The 26,626-nt window shown below is 39.4% G+C and overlaps 1 protein-coding gene across 1 annotated transcript; it reads right to left on the bottom strand.

Annotated features, from left to right (window-relative positions):
- Positions 1-391: 391 nt before the first annotated feature.
- On the bottom strand, positions 392-22,867 carry LOC134493389 (vitamin D3 hydroxylase-associated protein-like). Its single transcript, XM_063297887.1, has 15 exons — positions 22,637-22,867; positions 20,783-20,896; positions 15,280-15,423; positions 14,085-14,218; positions 12,930-13,136; positions 12,371-12,411; positions 9,775-9,899; positions 7,330-7,455; positions 6,083-6,180; positions 4,302-4,401; positions 4,031-4,074; positions 2,222-2,261; positions 1,492-1,600; positions 711-856; positions 392-604 (listed from the first exon to the last, which is right to left on the bottom strand). The coding sequence occupies exons 1-15, from the start codon at positions 22,844-22,846 to the stop codon at positions 476-478; spliced, it is 1,767 nt and encodes a 588-aa protein (XP_063153957.1). The 5' UTR covers positions 22,847-22,867; the 3' UTR covers positions 392-475.
- Between the last annotated feature and the right edge of the window lie 3,759 nt (positions 22,868-26,626).

The following is a 26,626-nucleotide window of genomic DNA, read 5'->3' as shown; positions in this document are numbered from 1 at the left end:
ACAGACTTCTCACCTAACATGCTGTTTGTGAGAACCAAGTCCTACTCATAAGTAGTTTTCTTTGATATATGCTCCTTTCGGACTCTTCAAATGAGTTATATTTAACAAACAATAGATCAAGTCAAGCTCAGTTCCTGGTGCCTTGTGGATAGATGCATGTAATTTTCTTGGCAACATTATGGAAGTGGTTTGTCATTGCCTTCTTCCAGAAAATAGCTGATTTATAGCCCTAGTATTTCCTGGAGAAGTCTCATCCAAATATCAACCAGGCCTTGCTTTACTCAGCTTCTAAGCCTAAATAAGGTCAACCAAATCCTGCTGTGTGCTGAAGTGAGGTATAAATAGCATTTTACCATACTTTACAAAGAAGTTATAACATGTTCCAATTGTGCCATGTTGAATTGTTTATTATCTCCCATCTTTCTTGTCATGAAGCTATACAGTCTGAAGAGAAACCATGAGTCTGTGCAACAGATCATGCTCTCAGTCTCTTCTTACAGGTGAGAGTCTCCACTTCCTTCATGAACCGAAGGCACAGCTCCTCCTGCCAAGCCAAGGCCACACACTGGACAGCTACAGGTAGACCCACAGCATCCGTGACAGCCTGCAGATAGAGGGACAGTCAGGACAGGAAGAAGCAACTACATCATGAGCTTGGAAAGGGGATTTGTTCAGAAAGGCAGCTTGGTTCTTTCTGCTATGATACAGACCTCTTTCAGCCGTTTATCCCAGGGGTCAGCATAATGACCTTGGTACTGTTTCAGCTCTTCTTCATCAGCCTGGGTGACACTGGTGACTGGCACAATCCCAGCAGGGAAGTTCAGGACATTGTATAAATTGGTATATGAAGTAGCAGCTAAAAAAGAATAGAACTAAAGTAAATCAACATTCTTCAGATCATCCAGGCAAGACTCTTGTGGCTATTTACAAGACCTCGTGGGGTCCCCTTTACCATCCCTATTCTCCATTGATGGGCACCTGAACTAGGAAGAGCAGCTAATGCTAGCCTTTAGTATGGATTTGCGTTTTCCATTTGAAAACTAGATCTTTTTCCACTCCAGCTTGACTAGTCCATGGTGAAGTCACTACACTGTAGGACAGCAGTGCTTTGGGGCAAAATTAATGCAACGCTTGTTGTGTTTCCCAATACTGAGGGGAAAAGTTAACATTAAATCTATTTTTGTTTAATTCTCTTGTAATCCTTTTAGAAATGTTTAAACTTTGAGATTTAAATTTTAATGTTTATACGTTTGCTTACTTAATTCACAAAGGCAATATATATAGTATAAAATGTAATAGAAACAATGACATAGTAATTAGCAACATGAAATATTTCTAAAAATTCATTTGTGCAACCAAGAGTAGCTAAATAATTTTCCAGACCTTTGCAAATGCATGGCAAATAGTTTTTGAAGGTGTGAGAGACAAGCTTTTTAGTGTTCTTTTTTGAAACCATAAATAAAAGCCAACAAATGTAAATGGGTATTATACCAAACAGTTTGCCAGGATAGCCTTCATTAAAAGCTGGTCCGAGGGCTGGACAGAGGATGACATCCAGTTTCAGCTTCCTCCATTCAGCAATGAATTCTTCACGGTAAGCCTGTAGAGAACATTTTGGCAAGGTGGACTAGAACAAAATTTCCTTCAGTCTCTCTTGAATTCCCTTTAATTAGAATGATTATATTGCCACGTAGTGGCCAATTCTGAAGCAAGCTTTCTTTAGACACAGCCTACTTGCCAGAATAATTATTCTGAATATTATTCTGAAATAATAATGCTTGTGCCCAAGTCCATTAATTCCCCCAGGCACTGGGGCCAGACTTTTAGTTTGGGAGCCTTGGCATGCATGTATCTCATAGGTGTTTTGTAGTTTTAATGAGGCGGCCTCCACCTGTTTTGTTGTTGCTTTGTTGCTAATGTTTCATACTGTATATTCGTCACCCAGTTTTATGGTATAGTAGAGTTACTTACTTGGCAGAATGCCCTTCATACTTGGGCAATGCACACATTTCAGTTGTTCTTGCTTACAAAAGCTGCTATACTGAGATACGTTTAGATCTGCTTAGCACATTGTTCCTATGTTAAAATCCATTTTGGTGCTGAGAACATACTTCAAGCATCAACCTTCTCTGGTGATCATTAATTAGAACGTTAGATGACAGCTCAGTCATTATGTGAAGCATTATGGCTCATGGGCAGGACACCAAGACTGCAAACTCACCGCCACTGCTGCATGCTGCTTCCAAAGGTTTTTGGCTGACCTGCAAACATTGGAATAATCAATTGATGACTGATCTAAGAAAAGAATCCTAGTTAAAAGTGCTGATTAAAATATGTCTGCATGAGAGGAAATTTATGGGCTAGTTAAATGGCGATTCTGTATTCAAGTGCAATCTAGTTATGTATTTAGCACCATATGGGTGAATTGAGCTAGTCCTTGGATAATCCAGACCACTGACACCACTGGTGCCATGCTCCCAGTGACCACTTTTGTAGTTTGGCCAAGTTGCATAAAGCTTATACAGTATTGCAAAATCTAACAGTATAACCAGGCATATTGCTTGCATTGTAGATTAACAGATCGTTAATAATTATCCAGATTATCTGATGTCCTTTCAGGTTATGCTAATGCATGGTTTTACTACTGTTAACTACTTTGACCAAGTGTGTTTGAATTATTGAAATGAAAGGTACCATTCCTTATTGAGATATTTTGTTTTATCTTTATAACAGTCTCTTTTCTCATAATATAGGAAGGGTATTTATTTTAAAATATAATAATGTTATGTAATATAAATACATTCAACTGTTAAACTTGTCATGTTAAAGTTTGACCTGGCTTTAAATGATTTATACTGTTCACAGTGTTTAAGAATGTTATCAGAAGTAAAGCTATGCATGCTTCCACCATCATTCAGAAGAGGTGCTTCAGAATGTGTGGGAACTTAAGTGCTGTACCTATTTTTTTTTAATCCCACCTTTATTATTTTTATAAATAACTGAAGGTGGCAAACATACCTAATACTCCTTCCTCCTCCTATTTTCCCCACATCAACCCTGTGAGGTAAGTTGGGCTGAGAGACAGTGACTGGCCCAAAGTCACCCAGCTGGCTTTCATGCCTAAAATAGGACTAGAACTCACAGTCTCCTGCTTTCTAGCCTGGTGCCTTAACCACTAGACCAAACTGGCTCTCTCTCTTTAAAGCAGTCATATCGTTTTTCAGGTTTCCCTGTGAGCCTGAGAAAAAAGAACAAAATGCTTTAAAGAGTGCTGTGCTCATGCTCCTGTGCATTCTGAAAAGCCTCTTCTAGATTATTTTCAAAGCATAAATATGCCTAATTCATGGTGCTTGATATTGCTGCCTCAAAGTCAAGCCATGGTTTATTTTGTTCTTTTTATTTTAAAAAATGATATTAAGCTGCAACTGGGGGGAGCACATGGGATCATGGGATTACACCTTCTGCATTTCTGCTGCAAGATGATGAATATGTATATTGTAGATCAGCTTTTCTCAACCTGGTGCCTCCAGATGTGTTGGACCACAATGTCTAGAAATCCAATCAGCAGGCTAGAAATGAAGGGGGTGTTCTGTAGAGAGTAAGGAAGATTACCTTGATGGAGATACGAATACCAAGGCAATAGGGGCTAAAGCATTTTTAAGTCCAGAACATCCAGATAATGTTCAGAAGCGGCTCAGACAGAGACTTTAAGAAAGAGGAGGGGGTACAGCAAAATCAGACTTCCAAGACTGATGTCAACCCCACTAGGTAGATCAGATCATGAAATCAACTCAATAGGTTGTCTGCAACTATTTTTATTGAGATTGGCTACAATCTTGCAAAATGCTTAAAAATGCTTTAGCTTAGCAGTAGAGTCTGCATATCTCTGCAAAGGGCATCTTCCTTACTCTCTACAGTTTTTATTCTTAATTCTAGCAGTTGTAGTCCAACCAATCTGGAAGACACCAGAATGGGGAATGGTACTGTATGCAGTTGATGCTGAAAATTATTTTAAGCACTCATTCCTTACCCAACTCCACATAAAGCATTGAGATCTCTGGCAATCCGAGGGTACTAGGGGAGAAACACAGGTTTATTGGTCTTTATTGTACATAGAGCAATCCTGTAATTTATTCTTTAGGGTTGAGTGAAATCAACAACAAGCTCGCCCCCAACACACACCCTCTGCCTTGGATTAACACATTGGGATACACTTCCTTTATCTGAGCAAACCTCTAATTTACTTGTCAGAAGTTTCACCTTTTTGTCATTACAGTGCAACAAGCAAGCCAAACACTCACCACCGGTTTTAAGATGAATGCTAAAATCCTTTTCAGTGCAGTAGGAATACTGTAGCAGTTAATCTGGGGTTTCAAATTTGGATCAACGATGTCCCCTTTGCTGGGAGATGAAAGGAAAAGGAAACCAAGTGTCAGCCCTTCCAGGTAAACCAGACAGGAAACACGGCTAGATGAACTAATTCTACTTTATTGTAAGGCTACATTAACAGAATCTTTGTGATGGAATGTGTCTGCGAAGGGGGAGGTGATGTGATGAACTACAGTAATGCAGCAGGTTCTCAGGAAAGAGGGAGCACATCCCAAGGAGGGAGGCAGGACAAGAGACAACACAGTCCCAAGCTGGATCATGGGAAGAGGAGGTGCGTTAGAATAGCCACTACCTAGAATCTCCCAGGGTTTATTCATTAGGTTAGGGTAATACAGGTTTAGTCTGACAAGATTTTGTTGTACAGTGTAAGCAGATAAAGAACTGTACTTTGGCTGGATTGCATCTATGTCATTCTTGGTCTGGGCCTGACAGTCTTGCAAGTCTCGAAGTACAAATCTCCCACCTTCCCTGTTTACTGCTTGAGTGGCCAGGGCAGGTCTTTCCTAAGTTTCTTCATAGACCTTTACCCTCTCTAGGACTTCCTCTTATCTGATCGCTCCCTAGGCAGCCTCTCTTCCCTCTGTCCTCCAAGGATGCCCTCACATTCCATCACATCAAGTCCTTTTTCATAGTGAATAAGGCAGTGCTCTCAATAACCAGTATTACTCAGATGGGAGCTGTTTTGACTAAATTCATAGAAATAAAGAAGTAGTAATTGTGAGCAAGTAACTCACAACTAGTATACAGAATCAGGCACTTTCTCTGATTTTACACTATTCAGTCCATGAATTTAGGTTCCTGAGAATTATATACTTCACGTACAAGCATCCAAATGAAAATACAGCAAAGGTGTAGCCCATGTGTTCCTTAGATGTCCTTTCTATATCAACTTGCACCCTACCCACATAGCTCCACTTACTGACTGAAGTTCATCTGTTCTGAGGATGATTTTATTTGATTTACATTATCATACTGGAATCTTAACATCACTGGGAGTATCATAAAATGTCTTACAGCTGTTTTATGTCTTTTTATCATGCATGGTAGGTCTCTAACTACAATAAAGGTCTACAGAACACAGTAAAGATAATATGGCTCTAATTTCCTAGTCTACATGTTAAGATAGGTAAAATAAGCTTGGTGGAAAAGCACATGTTTTGTCTGCAAAGTGCAAAACCAAAGTGTAAAACCTGACATTGAAAAAAGTGCCAAGGTATACAGTAGTAGCAAGAATGTGGAAAGATCTCTACCAGACACTTTAAAAGGCTTTTGTCAGTCACTGTTGAGTGAGATTATCTAATTTATGGTTAGAAAACTAGAAGACCTTAAAAGCTTTAATTTCATATGTTACAACTTTTGAAGCACGGTTGTTGTAATCCTATTGTGGTTTTTATTACAACACGGTAACTACCAAGAGTTGCAGGATTGTGGCTGGGTAAAAATATAATAAATAAATAAATAAATTCTCAGTTAAATACATTCGTTTCAAAATAATTTTAGGTTTTAAAAAACGATGATATTTTATTAAACAATTACTTTTCATGCAGGTTTTTTCACATTCAAATTAAAGGTTCTCATAAAAATCCACTATTCCTTAGCATACTGAATATTACATTGACTATTCTGGGCACCACTATGCTAAAACAGAACTATTCAGCTCAAGTTATATTCATATCCCAAGAAGTCTACTTACAATTTATCCAATAAATTTGCAGCTCCATCAGAAAAGAGGCCTCTAGTGAAAAGCTCATCTACTACATAGTTAAGTCGAGGGGGGACAAAGGGGATGAGCTGCATAAAAGAAGATAAATTATAATAGATAGTTCTGGTTTGACAACAGACAGAATGATACCAGTTCCATATATAGATGATCTAATCCAACTTCACGCTCCAGTAGTTTTGGAAACTATCCAAAAGCTTTTTGGTAAAATGAGTCTTTCTTTGGGAAGATTTGATAAACAGAAGCAGATACTTCCTATGTTTTCTCCTTACTTACAAGCTTGCTTGCATCAAAATGTGTAGACTAGCCTTTTGCATCATGAAGCCTCCCAGACTGGTTGTGAACTACAGTTCCTAGAATTTCTAGCCAGTATGGCTTTTTAGTCATGGTTTACTATGGGCTATGGGCCTATTCATATGTTATGTTAATTTAGCGTATCTCCCAGATTTTAAATATAAATTTGGAAGAAAAAAATTGAACACCAGAAATTAATTAAACATATCATCCAGGTATGGTGGGAATTAGTACTTTTATCAAGTGAATAATGCAACAGATGTGCACAGTTGTTGTTCACCAAATAAAGCAAAATTCCAATTTGGTTTATATTAAAACCACAACACATTTCTATATGGGAAGCTGTGCATACTCTTTAAGACCCTAATATATATGTTGTGATAGAACTTTGGGTTTATGCCTTAACATACATGATAGCATATATGTATTTTCCTGCTAGGAAGTGATAGTGTGTAGAAAAATGCCATGTTTAAAGGTGACTGAATGGCATTTCCTAATAACTGAACTTTGTGCACTACTAAAACCAATACATCATGCATACATACAGACATATGCAAGTTTATAAATATCGTCTAGTTTATACTTTCAGCAGGCTTGCAAGAATGCATAGTCAGGGAAGGAAGCAAACTGTTCATGTGCAAGAACAGTAGGTTAGACTACTTTACCAGACTGAATAGATCCATTGATATAAATATGACAATTAAATACAATTAACTTAAGTCAGATTGAGTTCAGTGGTCAACTTTAAGCACAAATAAACCTGTATCTAAAGCAATGTACTGGGAGAACAGGCATTTAGGCTTCCCATTTTACAGAAAATTGTGAGTAATGTGAGTCCAAATGTTTTTCTGACATATACATGAGGCACAAATGCCAGAAATGTTTTAAGCTAGAGCACAAGTGAAGAAATTAACAAATGTATATACTGTGTGTCCTGCAGCCTGAAGAAGATTTTTCGTTTCCTGAACAGCCCTCTTCATGCTTGGAGAGGGCTGGAAATATCCATCACCTTCGTAGTATCCAATCCGGAGGAGATTTGAACTAGTGTAAATCTGGAGGGAAGGAGAAGAGAACGAGTAAAGAGTTTGAACAAGCAATTGAATTTCACTGTCCCTAGGCTTGACTTGGCTGAAGATTCTCAGATATGATCTAGCTAGATTGGAAGCTTTACTGCAGAGAAGAATGAAGCCTTAAATTTGACAGTAGATTTACCCACAGCAGTACGAAGAAGTCAGAACTTTTGTTTTGTATAGATCTTTGCTTTAGAGTTTAAACTCTACACTTTTTCCTCCTGCCTTTCTGAATTAAGGGATACTTGGCTGGTCTCTTGATGGATTTGGGAGACACCTGATAGATGCTTATGTAATGATTCTGTCTCATCAGGGGAACCACTGGTTCCTGCCTCATTTATCTTAGTCTTTAGAAAAGGTTCATGTCTAGGAAGTGTGGTGGTATATTGATAAATGTCTTTGGTTGCCAATTCATTCTTTGTTTTGATACGTATTGTTTTTAATTTGTTTGTGTGCTACCCAGAGTCATTCTGACTTGGGGGCCATGCAAGTTTAAGGAACAAATAAACAAACAAATTCCAGATTGGTTTCAGTTAACGTCAGTGCAATTATTTCATCTTAAATTCATGAGAACTTAACAAAAAGTTACCAGCTTTTGAAAAACAGTATGTAACCACATCCTTTAAAATCAAAGGACTTTCTTCAATGTTAGATAGAACTTTTTGTAGCAGTGACAACAAGGGCTCTTGAATGACTTACAAGACTATGGGAAAAGAGCTTCAGATCTGAACTTTATAAGTCATCTTGGTACTCTTATATGGCACAACGTTCCTTTCAGATCTATTCAAATCATCAGGAATTGAATAGAAACATATTCTGTAGGTGATATTGCACTCCTTTCATTATATTAATGGAATCATTCTAGATTGTGTAGGAAGAATTATAATGAATTTGGTGTATATTACACTCTCTAGGAACTATGCACATTTAGCTACTTGTTTTGTTGAAAAAAAATTGATGAAATTGAAAAGAATTACTCAGATACTTTCAGTAATTACTGGGGTTTTTATAGCCAGTTTTCCCAAGATGTGTAAAACAGTGAAGAGTAAGAAGCTAACTACATTTTCCTGATGATGTAACATACTATGTTTTACATTATAGCAAAGACCTGGAAAACTGAAACACATTTTTCTTTTGGTATTATAAAAAGGGAATTAGCCTTGGCTGAAACATTAACACAAGGTGAAGTACCTTTATTTATTTATTTATTATTCGAATTTTGCTACCGCCCATCTCCCCCAAAAGAGGGACTCTGGGCGGGTTACAATAAAATTAAAACTATAATAATAAACAATTAAAATCCTATAAAAATAAAACAATTTACAAATATAAAATGCAAGTGTATTAACAAGTGTAAAATCCAAGAGGCTAGAAAATTCTAATCAGGTGGAGGGGCTCTAAGGCACGAGCCACCCTCATGAATGGCTGCCCACCTTCCCACCCCATGCGAGACAGCAGAACCAAGTCTTCAGGGCCGTCCTGAAGGTCAGAAGTGAAGGGGCCTGCCTCACCTCTGGGGGCAAGGTTTTCCAAAGGGCGGGGCCTACTGCAGACAAGGCCTGCTTCCTGGACCCTGCCAGATGAAGTTCTCTTACAGACGGGGTCCATAACATGCCCTCTCTGCCTGATCGGGTGGGGCGGGTCAATGTTGTGGGGATGAGACGGTCCCCCAGATAGCCTGGCCCCATGCCATGTAGGACTTTAAGAATGCTTCTAATACATTTGGTTTATATTTTTAAATTATGTTTTTAAAGGTGTTCCTAATATATTGTCTTCATTTACACAAATGTCTTTTTGGACAGCAACATCAAATATGGATCTTTGAATGTTGTATTACTTCACAAAATTACCAATTAATTTATATATATATTCCTACATCATGCTTTTTATTTTGTTTGGTTTAACTTTTTCAAAACAAAAATGGGTGTTTCTTTTTACTTTGCTGGCTCTGTTTGTTTTTATGCTTTAATTTCTTTTTTTAAAAAAATATTGTTGGTTCACCATTATTTAAATTTAAAACTTATAATTTATATAGATTGATCTGTGATCATTAAATGATCTTTCTGGAATATCTGAAAGAGGCAACTAAAGATTGGCATCAAAAGTACTTTAGATTTAAAATTCTATGTAATCACATGTTCTTAATGGGAAACCATTTGCAAAAAGGGAACATCATTTATTGTTGGCTGAAATGGCACTGTCCGTGGTGCTCAACCTCTCTGATGTTCCCTCCTTGTTTGTCCCTACTTAACTATTTAATTATTTTTCACATTTGTATAGCTGCCCATCTCACTCAATTACCTCCTCTCTGAATGGCAAGGGTGGTACTGAAGGATCCAGGTGGAATAACTCATCACATAAGAGAGCCTTCATGCACAGAGCCAGGCTATCTACATCTCTTGCCATTGGGCCAATTGTTGCAGTCACTGTAAAGGAAACAGGATTTCCAATGAAATGGATTGCAAGTACTGCAGAAAATCAAGTAAAATGTTCCTGCTGGTAACTAGACAGCTGTTAGCAATCAATAATAGGCTTGAATGGATAAATCACTTGACCAGTTATAATTCCCAAGGTTAACTTAACAGAGTCATAAGTGCCACTAATAGAAAGATATATTGGATTTCAGATTATTTATATACTATATTTCTATACTTCCTATAGAATTGTATCCCAAAGCAGTTTACAATTTTTAAAATAAAAAAATAAATAAAAGTAATACATTAAAATAATATTCCATAAAAATATGAGTGACCACCCAGATCAGTAATAGTGAAGGTGATCTGTCAAGTATCCTGGTCCCAAGTTATTTGGAGACTTGTATGTTATAAACAAAGTTTTGAACCTGACTTGATAATCAGTTGGCAGCCAATGCAGTTGCTTCAACAGAGATAAAACCAATAATCTTCCCACTGCATTCTGCACCAGCTTCAGCCTCCAGACCAAGTGCAAGGTAGTCTCACATAAACACACTAAAGTAATCTAAGTATAAGGTTATAAATGCACGAATAACAACAGCTGATTTGTTCCTATCCAGAAAGAGATGTAATTGGCACACCAACTAAAGGTAGTAAGAAGTACTCCTGGCCACAGAAATCACAAACTTCCAGTGACCATGATTACACTAGGAGTGCCCCCAAACTCCATCCTTGTTCTTTCTGAAGAAGAAAATTCCTCTTTAGAACAAAATTCCCAGATACCATACCTGGGAACAACCCAAAACAAGGTTATGTTTCAGTCTTAACTTATTGGCCCTCATAAATTGATTGGAGCAATGCTGCTACAACATTTATCTTTAATAGCAGAAAACCAGCCATTCCATCCGTTTTATCACCCAGAGATGCTACCAGGGTTTGATGGGACCCCAGATAAGTTGACTTCAAAGGCTTCCCTTATGGGGTGCTTCTCCCTGTGCATGGTCTGTTCATGACAGCTTTGTTTTGCTTTGCTTTTTACCTAGAATGTAACTAACAACACATGCTTTTCCCCTCCTTACTTGCTCATGACTGTCGCAACAAGTCAAGATTGTAGCTGTGCATGCTTCTAAATCATAGTGCTTCCACAACCATCAACATGTCTGTGAACTGAATTAGTCAAACATTGCTTTGGGGAGTATAATGATAGGGTTATAACTAAATATTCTGGAGCTTTGGATTGTGGATTGTCTAAAATCCAGAAAGCTGTTGAAAAACTTTCCAGAGGTAGTTCTGAATGGATGAAAACAAAAAAGGCTTGATTCAGAAAAAACAGAAGGGCAGCGTTTGTCAAACTTGGCAACTTTAAGATGTGTGGACTTCAACTCCCAGAATTCCCCAGCCAGCGTTCCCCAGTCCACACATCTTAAAGTTGCCAAATTTGACAAACACCGATTTAGACTGTATATCAGCACAATCTTATCTAGTCTCAAATGTTTATGTACTAGCAGCAGGAGCAAGAGCACCTGGATTGTGATCACGTGACCGCGAGGATGCTGCAACAGCGAGAACTTCAAGGACCAGTTGTAAGTCCCCCTCATTCAGTGCCATCATAACTTTGAACAGTCGCTGAATGAGTGGTTGTAACCTGAGGACTTCAACAGTAATATGTTGTATATGAAGCTATTTTAAAGAAAACACAGAAACCTCTGATGGTGCAGATTGTAGCCACTGAGTGTTTGTGCAAAACTGTAACACTTTCTGTCCGTTCTGTGCCAGCTGCCCTGATTATCAGTGTCTGTCTGGACATAATTCAGAGTGTTGATTTTGGCCATTGATGTCCTAAAAGTTTACGAAAAGGTTATTTGTAGGATCACCTGTTTCCCTTATAAACTTATCCAATAATTTATAATCAGTATTGTTTGCTCACTTTGTAAACATGGTAGGTTAACTCCAATAAGGAGTTAACTTCCTAGCTAGTATTTAATTAACCATCCACTTGCAATATTTAACAGGCCTTTGAAAACTCACCTCTTTTACATGGCATTTAATTAATAAATGCTTACACAGAGAGAGAGAAAGAGAGAAAGAGAGAGAGAGGGTAATATTACAACATTTTATAAGAATGTCACATGTGAAGATATTTGTACATGCATCATCTTGGTAGATTTTTGAATTAGAAAGGTCATTCATACATATTTAAATAACTCAATTTTTGGATGGCTGCTGATTACTTGAGAGCAAGTTGTGTTGTGGTTAAAGGCATCAGGCTAGAAACAAGGAAAGTTCTAGTCCTGCTTTCGGTACAGACATCAGTTGAGTGACTTTGGGCTTGTCACTCTCTCTGGGAAGAAGCCAATGGCAAACAAATTCTGAAAATTTGGCCAAGAAAACTGCATGGACTTGTCTAGGCAATTGCTAGGAGTCAAGACTGACTCAAAGGCACCAAAATGAAAAGAAAACCAAAATCCACCCTTATTACTCACCTGACTTCATGCCTGCTATTGGACTAGCAAGACCCAGAATGCTGGGAAATACATAAACAAGACAAAAAATAAAGTGTTAGCTATCAACACAGTTGAAAAGAAACAGAAATGCAGTTGTATATCCCACACATGTATTCAAAAAGAAGTCTCAGGAAAGGAGCTGAACTTCAGATAACAATTAAAGCTAAAATAATAAAAAGTACAAATGTGTTCATAATGAGAATGATAATCAAGGCATCCCCTACTATAGAAAGTGTACATCGGAATATTTATAAAAGAAAATCGATTTGTGAATGCAACCAGCATATTTTCATTTCTGCTGAAATGAAACACTTCCTATGAGTGCTTTTACACAGGTAACCCAATCAGCATTAGCATTCAGAAATGTACTTATTTATTATTTTAATTCATATCACTGCCCATCTCCCCCAACAGGGGAAATTTGGATATTTATCATTCCAAAGAAGAATTTAGAACAGGGTTTCTCAACCTTGGCAGCTTGAAGATGGGTGGACTTCAACTCCCAGAATTCCCCAGCCAGCCATGACTTAGAACCTACCTTAACCGAGAGCCTGTTGGTTTGAGTCCGCAAAGCCCACAGAAGCTGGAGGGCAGGCGAATGCTTCCAGCCACATCTGTCCCAAAGCCCAAGATGGATCCACCTCCTGCAATAAGTGCCCCTTCCCCTCCAGAGGAGCCACCAGGACTTTTCTTGTGGTTCAAAGGGTTTACCGTTTGACCAAAAATTAAGTTACTGCAGTCATAGCTGAGCAAAACAGAAAGTGGATTGGCAATTAACATTTTGTATCAGCCTTGGGCTTTAGTCCAAAAGAAAGAGAAGTGGGTGGGTGGGGAAAATATACTATAATTAATCAAGCAATAACTTGCAACTGGCACTGGAAAACAGTGAGTGAGGAAAAATACCAAAATATGGTGCAAAGATTGGAATCTGGTGCCATTCAAATGTTTTGAGACTGCAAATCCCAGAATTATCAAGAATAGTGATTGGGGATTATGGAATTTACAACCCCGGTTGTGGAGGGGAAGGCTAATATACAGTACCATATTCTCCCAACTGCCTTGGTGAAAGAGGTGAAACAGCATAGTTCAACAACCTCTGTAGTCATGGCCATTCAAATGCCCTGGAGACTTTTTCAAGAATGGTGTGACAAGGAGAACCATATTGCATTTGTTCCCAGCATCCAATACTTAAATTATTATTTCTGACCATGGAAATTGCTTTTAGCCATTATAGACAATATCCAGGCCTGATCTACATGCTGAAAATTAAGGTGGTAGAATCATAAGTTATAAAATTTCAAGCTGCAAGTAGGGGGTGCTATTTTGAATGCTCCCTCAAACTAATAATAGCAACATAATGCAGCACTGCCAACTTGCAGCCTCCTTGATTCTGGTGCAAATGTAAAGTAGACTCCTGTAAATTTATCTGCCTTTTTTTTTTTCACAGCATCAAAGCTAGTGCCCGCTATTAGGAAAAGTCTTATTTGCCATTACACCTTCTAGCAGTAACTTCCTTATGTTAATTAAGCAAGCAGAAATATTTTCTTACTTGTTTTAAACTTTCTGCCAATCAATCTTTCATGCTCCCTTAGTCATTCTTCCATTAACCCACCGCCCCAGATTCTCAAGTTATTATTAGTCAAGAAAGCAAGAAATAGCAATTTCTAAAACAGAGATAGAGAAAAAAAAATACTTTATCATGCTCTGAGGAACATTAGTTTTCACAAATGGAATTGCTCCCTGTTTCTTCAGAACTTTGACTATCACGCTGTCTTCAGCCTCTACTTTGCCAAGACACTGCACCAAGCCACATGTAGAGATGTATCCCTTTGGGAGAGAAAATACAACTTGCTTGACATAACATTACAGAGTCTCAAGTTATGAGGACTTGTCCAGGAACAAGCCTTGTTGATCAAATGCCACAAAAACCCACCACCACCTATTTCAAAAACCTACCAGTACCTATTTCTTCCTAATGAAAAGACAGGTAAGCTGAAGAGAAAGAACTGTGCAAAAGCACCACACATGGAAAGACTGGTCTCTTCTAAAGGCCCTTGCTAAGGAGTCAGTTTTCATCAAATAACCAGGTTCAGATACTACATGACATCTCTGCTGTGTGCAAAACGTTACACTGTGAAGAGAGTTATGCTTCCATAAAGTGACAAATGACTTGTCACTAGTCATAAATTACTCACAAAAATAGCCTATTTCAGAATAGGTATGTCTATCAGAACCCAGATCCCAGAGGCTTCTGTCAGGATCTATGACCAGCTGCTGTTCCTTGCCTATTTAGAGGGTGAGTGGCAGGGGGCATATATGTGCATGTGGATATTTAAAGAAGGATCCCGTGTATACACAGGAGCACAAACAGCATGCTAACCATTGTTCCAACACACCTACAATGCCCCCTGTTCAGTTCAGGCTGGTGAGGCAGGAAAGGTGGGAGAAAGAACTGTGGAACTCAAATCCTAGAAAATATATGTCTCTGACATCTTTGCACTGCCATAATAGGCAATCAAATATTGTGTATGTGCCACTTCATTCTTATCTGCAATGAAAATTAATCTGATGAAGTGGTTTAACATCAGTTGAAGCTTTTATCATAATAAATATGTTTGCTTTTAGAGTACTACAAAACTCTTTGCTGTTTTTCCTGTAAAAGAATAACATGGCTGCTGTCTAGGTATAGTTGCATAGGAATTGAAACAGAAAACTCAGTTTCAGCCTTCGACATCTTTTAACTTCTGCAGCAACTGGACTGAAGCTAGAAATGTCCTGTATTTTAGCTGAAGATGCTGAAATAGCTTAAATAACATCCCCTTCTTGATACTTCTGACACACATTCCTTCTTCAGTAGCAAGTATTTCAAAAGATAAAGAAAGGTGCACCTTGTATCCAATGTGGTCCTTAATGCTGACAGGAATTCCATACAGCAAGCCTTTCTCTTTTTGCTTCTTCAGATCCTGGAGCTGTTCCTCACAACCATGAAGAAAATCTGTCACACAGTTCACCTCCCGGGTTACTTCAAGAGCCTGGCCCATAGAAAAGTCAGTGTCGGGGGGGTGGGGGGGAGAAGGGGCGAGAGGGGAGCATGATTTGTTAAATAAACCAAAGTAAGCTAGAGTCAAACATTGTATTCGGGAAGATCCATGTGTTGACCCAATCAAAAAGAGGATGGATGGGTGTTTGTGTGTGGGGGTGGTGGTGGTGGGAAGCATAAGATAAAAACCATTATAAAAAGGTAAAGGTAAAGGTTTCCCTTGATGTAAAGTCCAGTCGTGTCCGACTCTAGGGGGCGGTGCTCATCTCCGTTTCTAAGCCTTGGAGCCGGCGTTGTCCGTAGACACTTTCCGGGTCATGTGGCCAGCATGACGACACGGAACGCCGTTACCTTCCCGCCGAAGCGGTACCTATTGATCTACTCACATTTGCATGTTTTCGAACTGCTACGTGAGCAGGAGCTGGGACTAGCAACGGGAGCTCACCCCGCCGTGTGGTTTCGATCGGCAGCTCAGCGGTTTAACCCGCAGCGCCACCGCGTCCCTCTGCAAAAACCATTATACCTGCTGTGAATTGTATGTACCTTCTCAATTTAGTTAAAAATTGACTGTAGAGGGCATAGGGAATGGCCTTGAAGGACAGGAGGAAGAGCCGCTACCAAGGCAACAGTCAGATAAGAGGGACTTGAGTCCCGACCAAGAAAATAACTTGAGAAAACATCTCAGACAAGCCCTTCCCTAGGTTCACATGAAGATAAAGTGAAGGAAGAAGAAACACATTCAGACTCACAAGATTCTGTTATTCTAGCTAGAATAAAAGTAGTCCTGAGCTATATGGCAATGGTTTAGTAGTCTGGTCTACCTTGTTCGGCTGACACTGACTATTTATGAAAATTGGAATGGATTATTGTCTCTCTTCTTCAGCAAAGGATCGTTACCTTGTCGTGGCGCTGGAGCTTGAGCACCTCAATGATGCCATGAGCTAAACCGTGAAGGGCCACCCAAGACGGGAAGGTCATGACAGAGAGGTCAGACTAAATGCGATCCCTGGGGAAGATAATGGCAACCCACCCCAGTATTCTTGCCGTGAAAACTAAATGGATCAGTACAACCAGAGATATGTCGGTATACCATCGGAAGATGAGACTCCCAGGTCGGAAGATGGTCAAAATGCTACTGGGGAGGAACAGAGTATGAGCTCAACGAGCCCCAGACGTGATGACGCAGCTAGCTCAAAGCCGAAAGGATGGCTAGCGGCCGACGGTGCTGGTGGTGAATGGCGAATCTGATGTTCTAAGGATCAACACACCATTGGAACCTGGAATGTAAGATCTATGAGCCAGGGCAAATTGGATGTGCTTATTGGCGAGATGGCAAAATTAAAGATAGACATTTTGGGCGTCAGTGAACTGAAATGGACTGGAATGGGCCACTTCACATCAGATGACCACTAGATCTACTACTGTGGACAAGAGGACCACAGAAGAAATGGAGTAGCCTTCATAATTAATCATAAAGTGGCTAAAGCAGTGCTTGGATACAACCCCAAAAACGACAGAATGATCTCAATTCGAATTCAGGGCAAGCCATCTAACATCACAGTGATCCAAATATACACCCCAACCACAGATGCTGAAGAAGCTGAAGTAGAGCAGTTCTATGAGGATTTGCAGCACCTACTGGACAACACGCCTAAAAGAGACATTATTTTCATCACAGGAGACTTGAATGCTAAGATGGGCAGTCAAATGACACCTAGAATTACAGGTAAGCATGGCCTGGGAGAACAAAACAAAGCAGGACATAGGCTGATAGAATTTTGCCAAGACAACTCACTCTGCATAACAAACACTCTCTTCCAACAACCTAAGAGACGGCTTTATACATGGACTTCACCAGATGGACAACACCGAAATCAGATTGACTACATCCTTTGCAGCCAAAGGTGGCGGACATCTATACAGTTGGTAAAAACAAGACCTGGAGCTGACTGTAGTTCCGATCACGAACTTCTTCTTGCACAATTTAGGATCAGACTAAAGAGATTAGGGAAGACCCACAGATCAGCTAGATATGAGCTCACTAATATTCCTAAGGAATATGCAGCGGAGGTGAAGAATAGATTTAAGGGACTGGACTTAGTAGATAGGGTCCCGGAAGAACTATGGACAGAAGCTCGCAGCATTGTTCAGGAGGCGGCAACAAAATACATCCCAAAGAAAGAGAAAACCAAGAAGGCAAAGTGGCTGTCTGCTGAGACACTAGAAGTAGCCCAAGAAAGAAGGAAAGCAAAAGGCAACAGTGATAGGGGGAGATATGCCCAATTAAATGCAAAATTCCAGAGGTTAGCCAGAAGAGATAAGGAATTATTTTTAAACAAGCAATGTGCGGAAGTGGAAGAAGACAATAGAATAGGAAGGACAAGAGACCTCTTCCAGAAAATTAGAAACATTGGAGGCAAATTCCAGGCCAAAATGGGTATGATCAAAAACAAAGATGGCAAGGACCTAACAGAAGAAGAGATCAAGAAAAGGTGGCAAGAATATATGGAAGACCTGTATAGGAAGGATAACAATATCAGGGATAGCTTTGATGGTGTGGTCAGTGAGCTAGAGCCAGACATCCTGGAGGGTGAGGTTGAATGGGCCTTAAGAAGCATTGCTAATAACAAGGCAGCAGGAGACGAAGGTATCCCAGCTGAACTGTTCAAAATCTTGCAAGATGATGCTGTCAAGGTAATGCCTGCTATATGCCAGCAAATTTGGAAAACACAAGGATGGCCATCAGATTGGAAAAAATCAACTTATATCCCCATACCAAAAAAGGGAAACACTAAAGAATATTCAAACTATCGAACAGTAGCACTCATTTCACATGCCAGTAAGGTAATGCTCAAGATCCTGCAAGGTAGACTTCAGCAATTCTTGGAGCGAGAATTGCCAGATGCACAAGCTGGGTTTAGAAAAGGCAGAGGAACTAGGGACCAAATTGCCAATATCCACTGGATAATGGAAAAAGCCAGGGAGTTTCAGAAAAACATCTATTTCTGTTTTATTGACTATTCTAAAGCCTTTGACTGTGTGGACCATAAGAAATTGTGGCAAGTTCTTAGTGGTATGGGGATACCAAGTCATCTTGTCTGCCTCCTGAAGAATCTGTATAACGACCAAGTAGCAACAGTAAGAACAGACCACGGAACAACGGACTGGTTTAAGATTGGGAAAGGAGTACGGCAGGGCTGTATACTCTCACCCTACCTATTCAACTTGTACGCAGAACACATCATGCGACGTCCTGGGCTTGAGGAATCCAAGGCTGGAGTTAAAGTCGCTGGAAGAGATATTAACAATCTCAGATATACAGATGATACCACTTTGATGGCTGAAAGCGAAGAGGAACTGAGGAGCCTTATGATGAAGGTGAAAGAAGAAAGTGCAAAAGCTGGTTTGCAGCTAAACCTCAAAATAACCAAGATTATGGCAACCAGCTTGATTGATAACTGGCAAATAGAGGGAGAAAATGTAGAAGCAGTGAAAGACTTTGTATTTCTAGGTGCAAAGATTACTGCAGATGCTGACTGCAATCAGGAAATCAGAAGACGCTTAATCCTTGGAAGAAGAGCAATGACAAATCTCGATAAAATAGTTAAGAGCAGAGACATCACACTGACAACAAAGATCCGCATAGTTAAAGCAATGGTATTCCCCATAGTAACATATGGCTGCAAGAGCTGGACCATAAGGAAGGCTGAGAGAAGGAAGATAGATGCTTTTGACCTGTGGTGTTGGAGGAAAATTCTGAGAGTGCCTTGGACTGCAAGAAGATCAAACCAGTCCATTCTCCAGGAAATAAAGCCAGACTGCTCACTTGAGGGAATGATATTAAAGGCAAAACTGAAATACTTTGGCCACATAATGAGAAGACAGGACACCCTGGAGAAGATGCTGATGCTGGGGAAGGTGGAAGGCAAAAGGAAGAGGGGCCGACCAAGGGCAAGGTGGATAGATGATATTCTAGAGGTGATGGACTCATCCCTGGGGGAGCTGGGGGTGACCAACAGGAAGCTCTGGCATGGGCTGGTCCATGAAGTCACGAAGAGTCGGAAGCGACTGAATGAATAAACAACAAATTGTCTCTCTTGGATCAGCCAAAGTAAGCTAGGTTGCTATCACATGCTTAGGTCCTTATCTTGTTTCCAGTCTGTTAAGCAGACATTAATATAGAGGCAAATAATTTACTTATGGCTGATGGAAGTCATTGATTGTTTGATGAATTGGTTTCCTAGGGTCCCCAGTTTGATCTCCCCTTAAAACCCACCAGTGGGAAAAATCAGTCAAAGTTGAGAAGGGGGATGTTGGTTTTTTAAAAGTGAACCACTTTTCTTACATTTCTGGCTTGAGGCACCAACGTCAACCTTCAAAATCTCTCCAAGCCTCAAACATTGCAAAAACATCTCCAAATTCCCAAATGCAGGATATCCTGGGGACTGTAAAAAGGTGCTGGGAAGGTTGTCTACTCCTGTCTTTTTTTTTTAAATAAAGCTTTATTAATTTTCAAAATATGATTAAAACACAAAATACAGAATATAGGACAGCGTAAAAAGACACAAGAAAAACTAAAACAGTACAAGAATAGATAGGAAAACATAAAACATAAAAGACAGGTGACTTCCGACCATCTCCAACACAGATATAAAAGCACATAAAAGTTAATCTCTTGCTATTAGTTAAACATTTAGTAACATTATTTCTCTAAAATCAAACCATTTAACCATCAAAACCCAAACTCGGAAGTTCATTTTTTTCTGTTACAAGCAAATAGTCCAAAAGCAGCTTCCAAATAGAAACAAATCCAGTTACAGTATTTTCTCTTGTCAATGCTGTCAGTTTAGCCATTTGTGCCAGTTCCATTAATGTAACCATCCAATCCTCAACTGAGGGAATTGGTGCATCTTTCCATCTTTGAGCATGTAAGAGTCTTGCTGCTGTTACCATATATAGGAACAGAGCACCCCTGACTTACCAACGTTATCTATAACAAGGTTCTGTAACGACTAGTGAAAACTATTGCCCTGAATAATTCAAAAACGGGGAAATGGAGTTCAGATTTTTTCTCCGTTGTCCATTAACTTATTCTCTTTTGGGTTCACTACACTTCATTTCACACTTCTATATTTTAGAAGTATGTTACTTGAGAGTCATGTTGTGACCTTAGAGTAAAAGGTAAATGTATAATTGTGCTTATAACTGCTGTAAAGAAGATCAGAAACTACTTCCTCTTTCTTTACTATTTTCCTTTACTTTTTTTCTTGCACTTTTAGCTTTCTTTCTGATTTCTTTTTCTTTTCTTCTTATTTTATATTAGTGTGTGTGTGTATTCCAATTGCACTCACCTTTTTTATATAGCTATACAGGACACTCTCTGGAGAAAGTACCTCCTCCCTGAGTTTTTCTGCCAGTTCTGTTAGTGTCAGAGAGAGGATAAATTCAGACTGGATTCCAGGATTCTGCAAGTAGAGATAGCCATGTCATGAGGGAAAGGCATGGGAGCAGCCCTAAATTTATGTCACAAGCCAGGACAAAAGATCTGCTGCTGTAATTCTTCATGACAAATCAGGAACACAAACTCAAAGAAGATAATTAAAACACAGATTATATACAATAAGATTGAATACAGTTTAGAAGAGAATTCTTAGGATGTCAATTGAAAACTTCTTTCCTTAATCCACTCTTCAGCCTCAACCTTCCCCTTTCCCCAAGTCTGAATAGCATTGCAAAGCTCCATGCTCTTTAACAAGAGCATTCCTTTAAAATGTGAGATATTTTGACTACTTCTAGATACTCTTTTGGATTTGGGTTTGAAAGACCAAGGAACTATAATCTGTGCTTTGTACCATGCTGTTGCTGATCATGGGGGATGCCTGTTGAAGCATTGGCTTTAGCTGCCATGATGACTCAACAGAGAGCCACTTATAGATTCTGGTGTTCACATGCTTTGACTACAAGCACAATTGCTCCTGTTTGTTTAATCTAACTAGAGATCAGCAAACATAATAGCTTCCTTAGCCTGGCTTATCTGAAGTCTTTGTCTGGGACAATATAGGAATTGTTACTCCTTTGGAAGAATATAAATATGAAACCTTGGTTAAGAGTCAATTTATTCTGAACTCCCCAATGAGCAAAATTATTCAAGCCTGGAAGACATTTACTAGCCTCTTGGAAATAACCAAATTATTTGTTTCTTAGATTCGTATCTCACCTTTCGTCTAGGAGCTCAAGGTACATAGCACTCCCATATCCAATTTTCCCCACAACAAGAATTCTGTGAAATAGGCTGCACTGAGACAAAATAACTGGCCCAAAGTCACCCAATGTTCTTTTGTTTCTGACAGTGGACTTGGCCCTGGATGTCTCCAGTCATAGCCCACTATGTCACACTGGCTCTTATCCTTGGTTAGTCTCCAGAAAAGATACAAGAACTATCTAGTGAGTGATGTCCAAGTGGTAGAATAAAAAGCTGATCTAACATAGGTTACTGTGTTCTTTGAAGCAAAATAGTAAGTGGCAGACAGTGCTCCACTCCAATATATATATATGCGTGCGTGCGTGCGTGCGTGCGTGTGATTAAAGTGACAAAATTAATCTGTTCTAACTTGAATGCTTTTGAGATGCTGGTTCCTCTTTGTCTGAAATGCTCGCATGATGATCTGAACAGCCCATCTATCCCATATGCTCCCTATGCAAAAAAGCTGTAAATACTCAGTGACACACAGAAAGACTCAAGTATAGGATTCAGATACTCAGATATAGATTACTGTACTTCGTACTTATTACAGGTGCAAGAACTGAAGTTAAAAATAGCTTCCATGCTAAGTTCTGGAGGTTGCTACTTGAAAGCCAACTGAAGAGGAGTGCGCAATGGGTACATCAGGGTTTGCCCATGGGGATAGTAGTGGATAGGTCTCTTTTAAAAAGATCTCACATCCAATCTGTACATAGAGCTTCACTGATACCCATTTCCCTTAAAAGCACAGAAAGTAAGACATGACAAAATTCAAGAAAAGAGGCAATATAACATAGATATTGAACCACACTTTGTAAAAGCAAGTCCATAAATTAGCAAAGCTGACCTAAGTTTCATCATTCCAACTTAAGAACAATTTAAAAGCCTTATTGAAAGCAGCAAAGTTCACATTCAGAAAAGCCCCCCATAAAACACAAACACCCCCACCCCCAGAAGAAGCCACCTTCTGTTTGAACTTCCAAGCAACTTTTTCCATTTGCTCCAGGCTGTGTTTTCGCCATTGTCGGGCTTCTTCCATTTTCCTCTGAATCTCTCTATGTATTACCCATTTCCATAGCACAACCACTGTGACTGAGCAACAGGCAAGAGCAAGTACGACAGGAGGATTGATTCCATCTTTGAGCAGGATGTCTCGTAGCTTCCCCTGGACCATGGTGAATGCTTCTCCCTGCCTCTGCGGTATCCTCTCTTTGTTACTGACAGGAGGTGGTATTGTTAAAGCATTAGCTATTACGCTATTTCAAGTTACTGGAGGCCTTCACAGTTCTACCTTGGATGCCACCCAAGGTGTATTTAAAGGATGATTTATCTAATGTATTAGATAATCTTGATAGGGGCTTCAGGTGATGTCTTCAGAACAGCCTATTCAGCTTCCAAACTCAGCAGCTAGAGCAGTGGTCTTTTTTCTTTCTTTAGTAACAAATTGTTTTAGTGGCAGCTTGGGAGCTGCAGTTCACGTGGTTATGATTTGTATGTACGTCCTGTGCATGCATGCAGTGTGTGTCCACTATGTCTCCCATAGGCTTTCTTTTGTGGGAGTTGTGGGCTGAGGTAACCAGTTACTTGGATTACGCTGGGCTTGGTGGTTGCCAAGAGCAATGCTGAAAATGTTGTTCTGCCTTTACTGGCATGCCCAGAGGACCGGTAGGACATTAGCATTTCAAAGGTTTATATAGAACAGAACCCTGATATTCAATAATCAAACTGAGAAGGAGGAGAAGACTAATCAAGGAGGTTGTTATATATTCACACTCTCGTCTTCATGAGAAGGAGGTACGACTAACTGTATGGGATAATAGCCATTTCAGCCCTTTCCTTATTATCGTTTACTCACCCCATTGTATGGGTTTGGGACTATAACAGTTGAGAGCAGGGTTTCTCAACCTTGGCAACTTTAAGACATGTGGACTTCAACTTCCAGAATTCCCCAGCCACCATATGTTGAAGCTGAAGTCCACACATCTTAAAGTTGCCAAGGTTGAGAAACCCTGGTAGAGTTGACCACTGCTGTCAAGACTTCAAAGAGACCCCTGGGGCCATTTTCACCCTTTCCTCTCTCCAAACAGACTTCACCAATTTCATTTGTTTTTGTGAATCTACTCTGCTGAGACTATAGTTTTAGCTGCAGCATGCTCACCCAGTAAGTATAAATGTTTGTCCTCTCTTAAAGTGCTTTAAAAGCAGCTACAAACAAGGCAGCTCAGAAGGTATAATGAAGGAGAAAAGTGGTGACCGAGAATATGGTGTTTACTAGAAAAACTGATAAAGATCTTGGGAATGTTCCTAATTCAGAGGATAGTTTTTCAACCACATGGAAAACATACATTAAAATTACTCAGTATCTGATGCCAAGTGAAAAGGAGGAGAGTGAAACTGGGTCATGCCAGCTGTACAAATAAGAGATTTTTAATTCACTAGATTGCCATATGAACAGTCTTAGGCAGTCCAAAATGTTCCGGTAAAACTTAAAACATATTGAAAAATGATCAGCAATATTTTAGCTGGTCTAAAGTATTAATTTTTTTTGCTAATGAACTCTGGACACAATCTTAAGGGTTAGATCATTGTTTCTCAACCTTACCAACTTTGAGCTGTGTGGATTTCAACTCCAAGAATTCCCCAGCCAGCGTGGCTGGGAGTTGAAGTCCACACAGCTCAAAGTTGCTAAGATTGAGGAACACTGGATTAGATTATTTCATAATGCCAATATCTCAACCTGCTATTTTGATGGATCTTCCATTATGAAAGGAATAATGTGTGCCATCTGAGCTACTTGACAATATATTCTTAAGCAAGGTATGACCCATCCTCCTATATTTTGAGGCAAATATAAAATATTTCTTATTTATTTTATTGTATGTTGATTTAAAGCAAAATAATGAAACTTGGTTTTGCCAGTTGGTAAGAATTGACAAATGTACCATCAGGTTAAAAGAAGCTTGAGATCTAAGTTTAGGGAAAAAAATAGATAATAATGGTAGTCTCTATGACAGCATTGGGGATTCTTACCAGGATCTATACAGAAGAATATCTTAATCTCTTACATCACTAGCATCGTAACTCTGGCGAGTCCCATATATCTTGTAAATACTCAGTGAATTTTTAGGGAGGCTGTAAACTGAAGGGAACATTCTTTCATCTTTAGTGTGAATGTGATCAAGTTTCAGATTGTTGGAAGAATGTTTTTAACAAGATGCCATACATAACTAAACAGAAGATTGAGTTTTCTCCGAAGTTAGGTTTACTACATGTTTGATGGTCAGAACAAAAAATTGCAAAGTAAAAAAAAATCATCAAATGTCTACGTCTAGCAGCCGAATTATTGTCAGACATTGGAAATATCTAGATAATATCTCAGTGAATAGATGGTATGGTAAAATTTGTTTTATAGCAGTGCTTAAGAGATATTGCAGTATCTATTGCTTGACAATGCGAAGTGGCAAATCACCATTCTAAGAATGATAGGATTTTAATGTTTATACAAAAGAATCCTTATAATAGTCTGTATGTACCACACACACACACACACACACACACACACACTGAAGTACTGTATATATATATATAGAGAGAGAGAGGGAGGGAGGGAGGGAGGGAGGGAGGGAGGGGGGCTAGGCACATTTCTCTTTTGTCATCTGCATGTCTAGGACACAAATGTTGCCACATTTAGCTGCCTTTCCATTTTGACACCGCTCAAAAACTTAACGAGAATTCCTAACAGTTGTTCTTGTTGACAAAAATTACTGACAGCGGTAGCCTGTGCCCAGGTGATGGGATTCTTACGGCTTGCATTCTCGCAACTGAAGATTAGTCTTCTGCGATGTACTGTAGATGTCGACCAGATTTGCCTGAATTTATTTCCCTTTCAGTTCAGCATTACCTTGTATTTCTTCAGTTTGTATTTGAATTTTGTGGTAACAACTCATTCAGCCTTGGATTTCAGGTATCAAAAGCATGCTACAAACCTCTCCAGCATGTTTTAATAGTGACTACATTGGCTGCACCCTCAGTATCAATTGGGCAGTGATTCGAGCTGATATAGTTCTGTTGCCCTTGCCAGATTGGTAACCTTCAGAGGCAGGCAAATGTAAATGCAAGTTGCTAAGAAGCTATTTTGGGCCTTACAAGTAATTTCAGGGGGGCAATGCCAGCCACACATGCCATTTTGGATTGCTGAGCTTGGTCACTAGCTTGCCCTTGTTCTCCATGCAAGTCGCACTAAGGTAATAGAAACTTGAGAGCTTCGGCCTTCAGCTCAACCAGTGTACCTCACAGTAGTCTAACACATCTGCATATGCCATGTCCAGTTTTTCTAGTTAGATCCTAAATTGCTAATAATACAGTGTTTACTTTTTATAACTGTTTCCACAGTACTGTATCTAACCCTCCCGAGAAGTAGGGAATTCACATGAAGACTTCTTAGTATTATACAATGGCACGCTATCAACTGAGAAGGATCAGTGACAAGATGTGGCTTTTTTTCCCCCCACTAGTGCTACAAATCCTTTTGGGACTGATTTTGGCAGAAGTGCCATCTGTTTTAACAGTTTGTCCAGTGATGATGTCTAGCATCATGGGGAAATGTAAAGTCCTGCATATGAGAGGGGAAAGAATGAAAGGCTTATGTATTGGATTGGAGTGACCTGGCTTGGCAGTGGTACATGTAATAAGGATCTGGGTGTTCTAGTGGGTTACAAAGACAAGGACCAGGTTGAAGTCCACAGGAAACTGAAAAATGGGCAGAAAGATGGTCAGGTAGGGGTTGAAGAAGAGATGAAGTGGTTGCTGCAGGTATGTAAAACTGGAAGGAAACATTTTTGTGGTATAAACATTGGACATGTTCTTTCTCTATATAGGAATAAATGAAGGAACTAGAGACTTAAAGCTAAGCAAATATAGAGAGACAGACCACAAATATTTGTAATCACAATAA

The sequence above is a fragment of the Candoia aspera genome, chromosome 3, assembly GCF_035149785.1.
Source record: "Candoia aspera isolate rCanAsp1 chromosome 3, rCanAsp1.hap2, whole genome shotgun sequence".
Lineage (NCBI taxonomy): Eukaryota > Metazoa > Chordata > Lepidosauria > Squamata > Boidae > Candoia > Candoia aspera.
This window is presented reverse-complemented; position numbering and strand designations above follow the sequence as displayed.

What these genes read in the sequence shown, in the direction of transcription:
- LOC134493389 (XM_063297887.1), bottom strand. Translation starts at nt 22,846, where the DNA reads ATGGTCCAGGGGAAGCTACGAGACATCCTGCTCAAAGATGGAATCAAT. An exon ending in CTTGGAAGTTCAAACAGAAG is followed by an intron (nt 20,897 to 22,636) that starts GTGGCTTCTTCT and finishes CTCTACTTGCAG; the next exon opens with AATCCTGGAATCCAGTCTGA. An exon ending in CATTCATCTTAAAACCGGTG is followed by an intron (nt 4,075 to 4,301) that starts GTGAGTGTTTGG and finishes TTTCTCCCCTAG; the next exon opens with TACCCTCGGATTGCCAGAGA.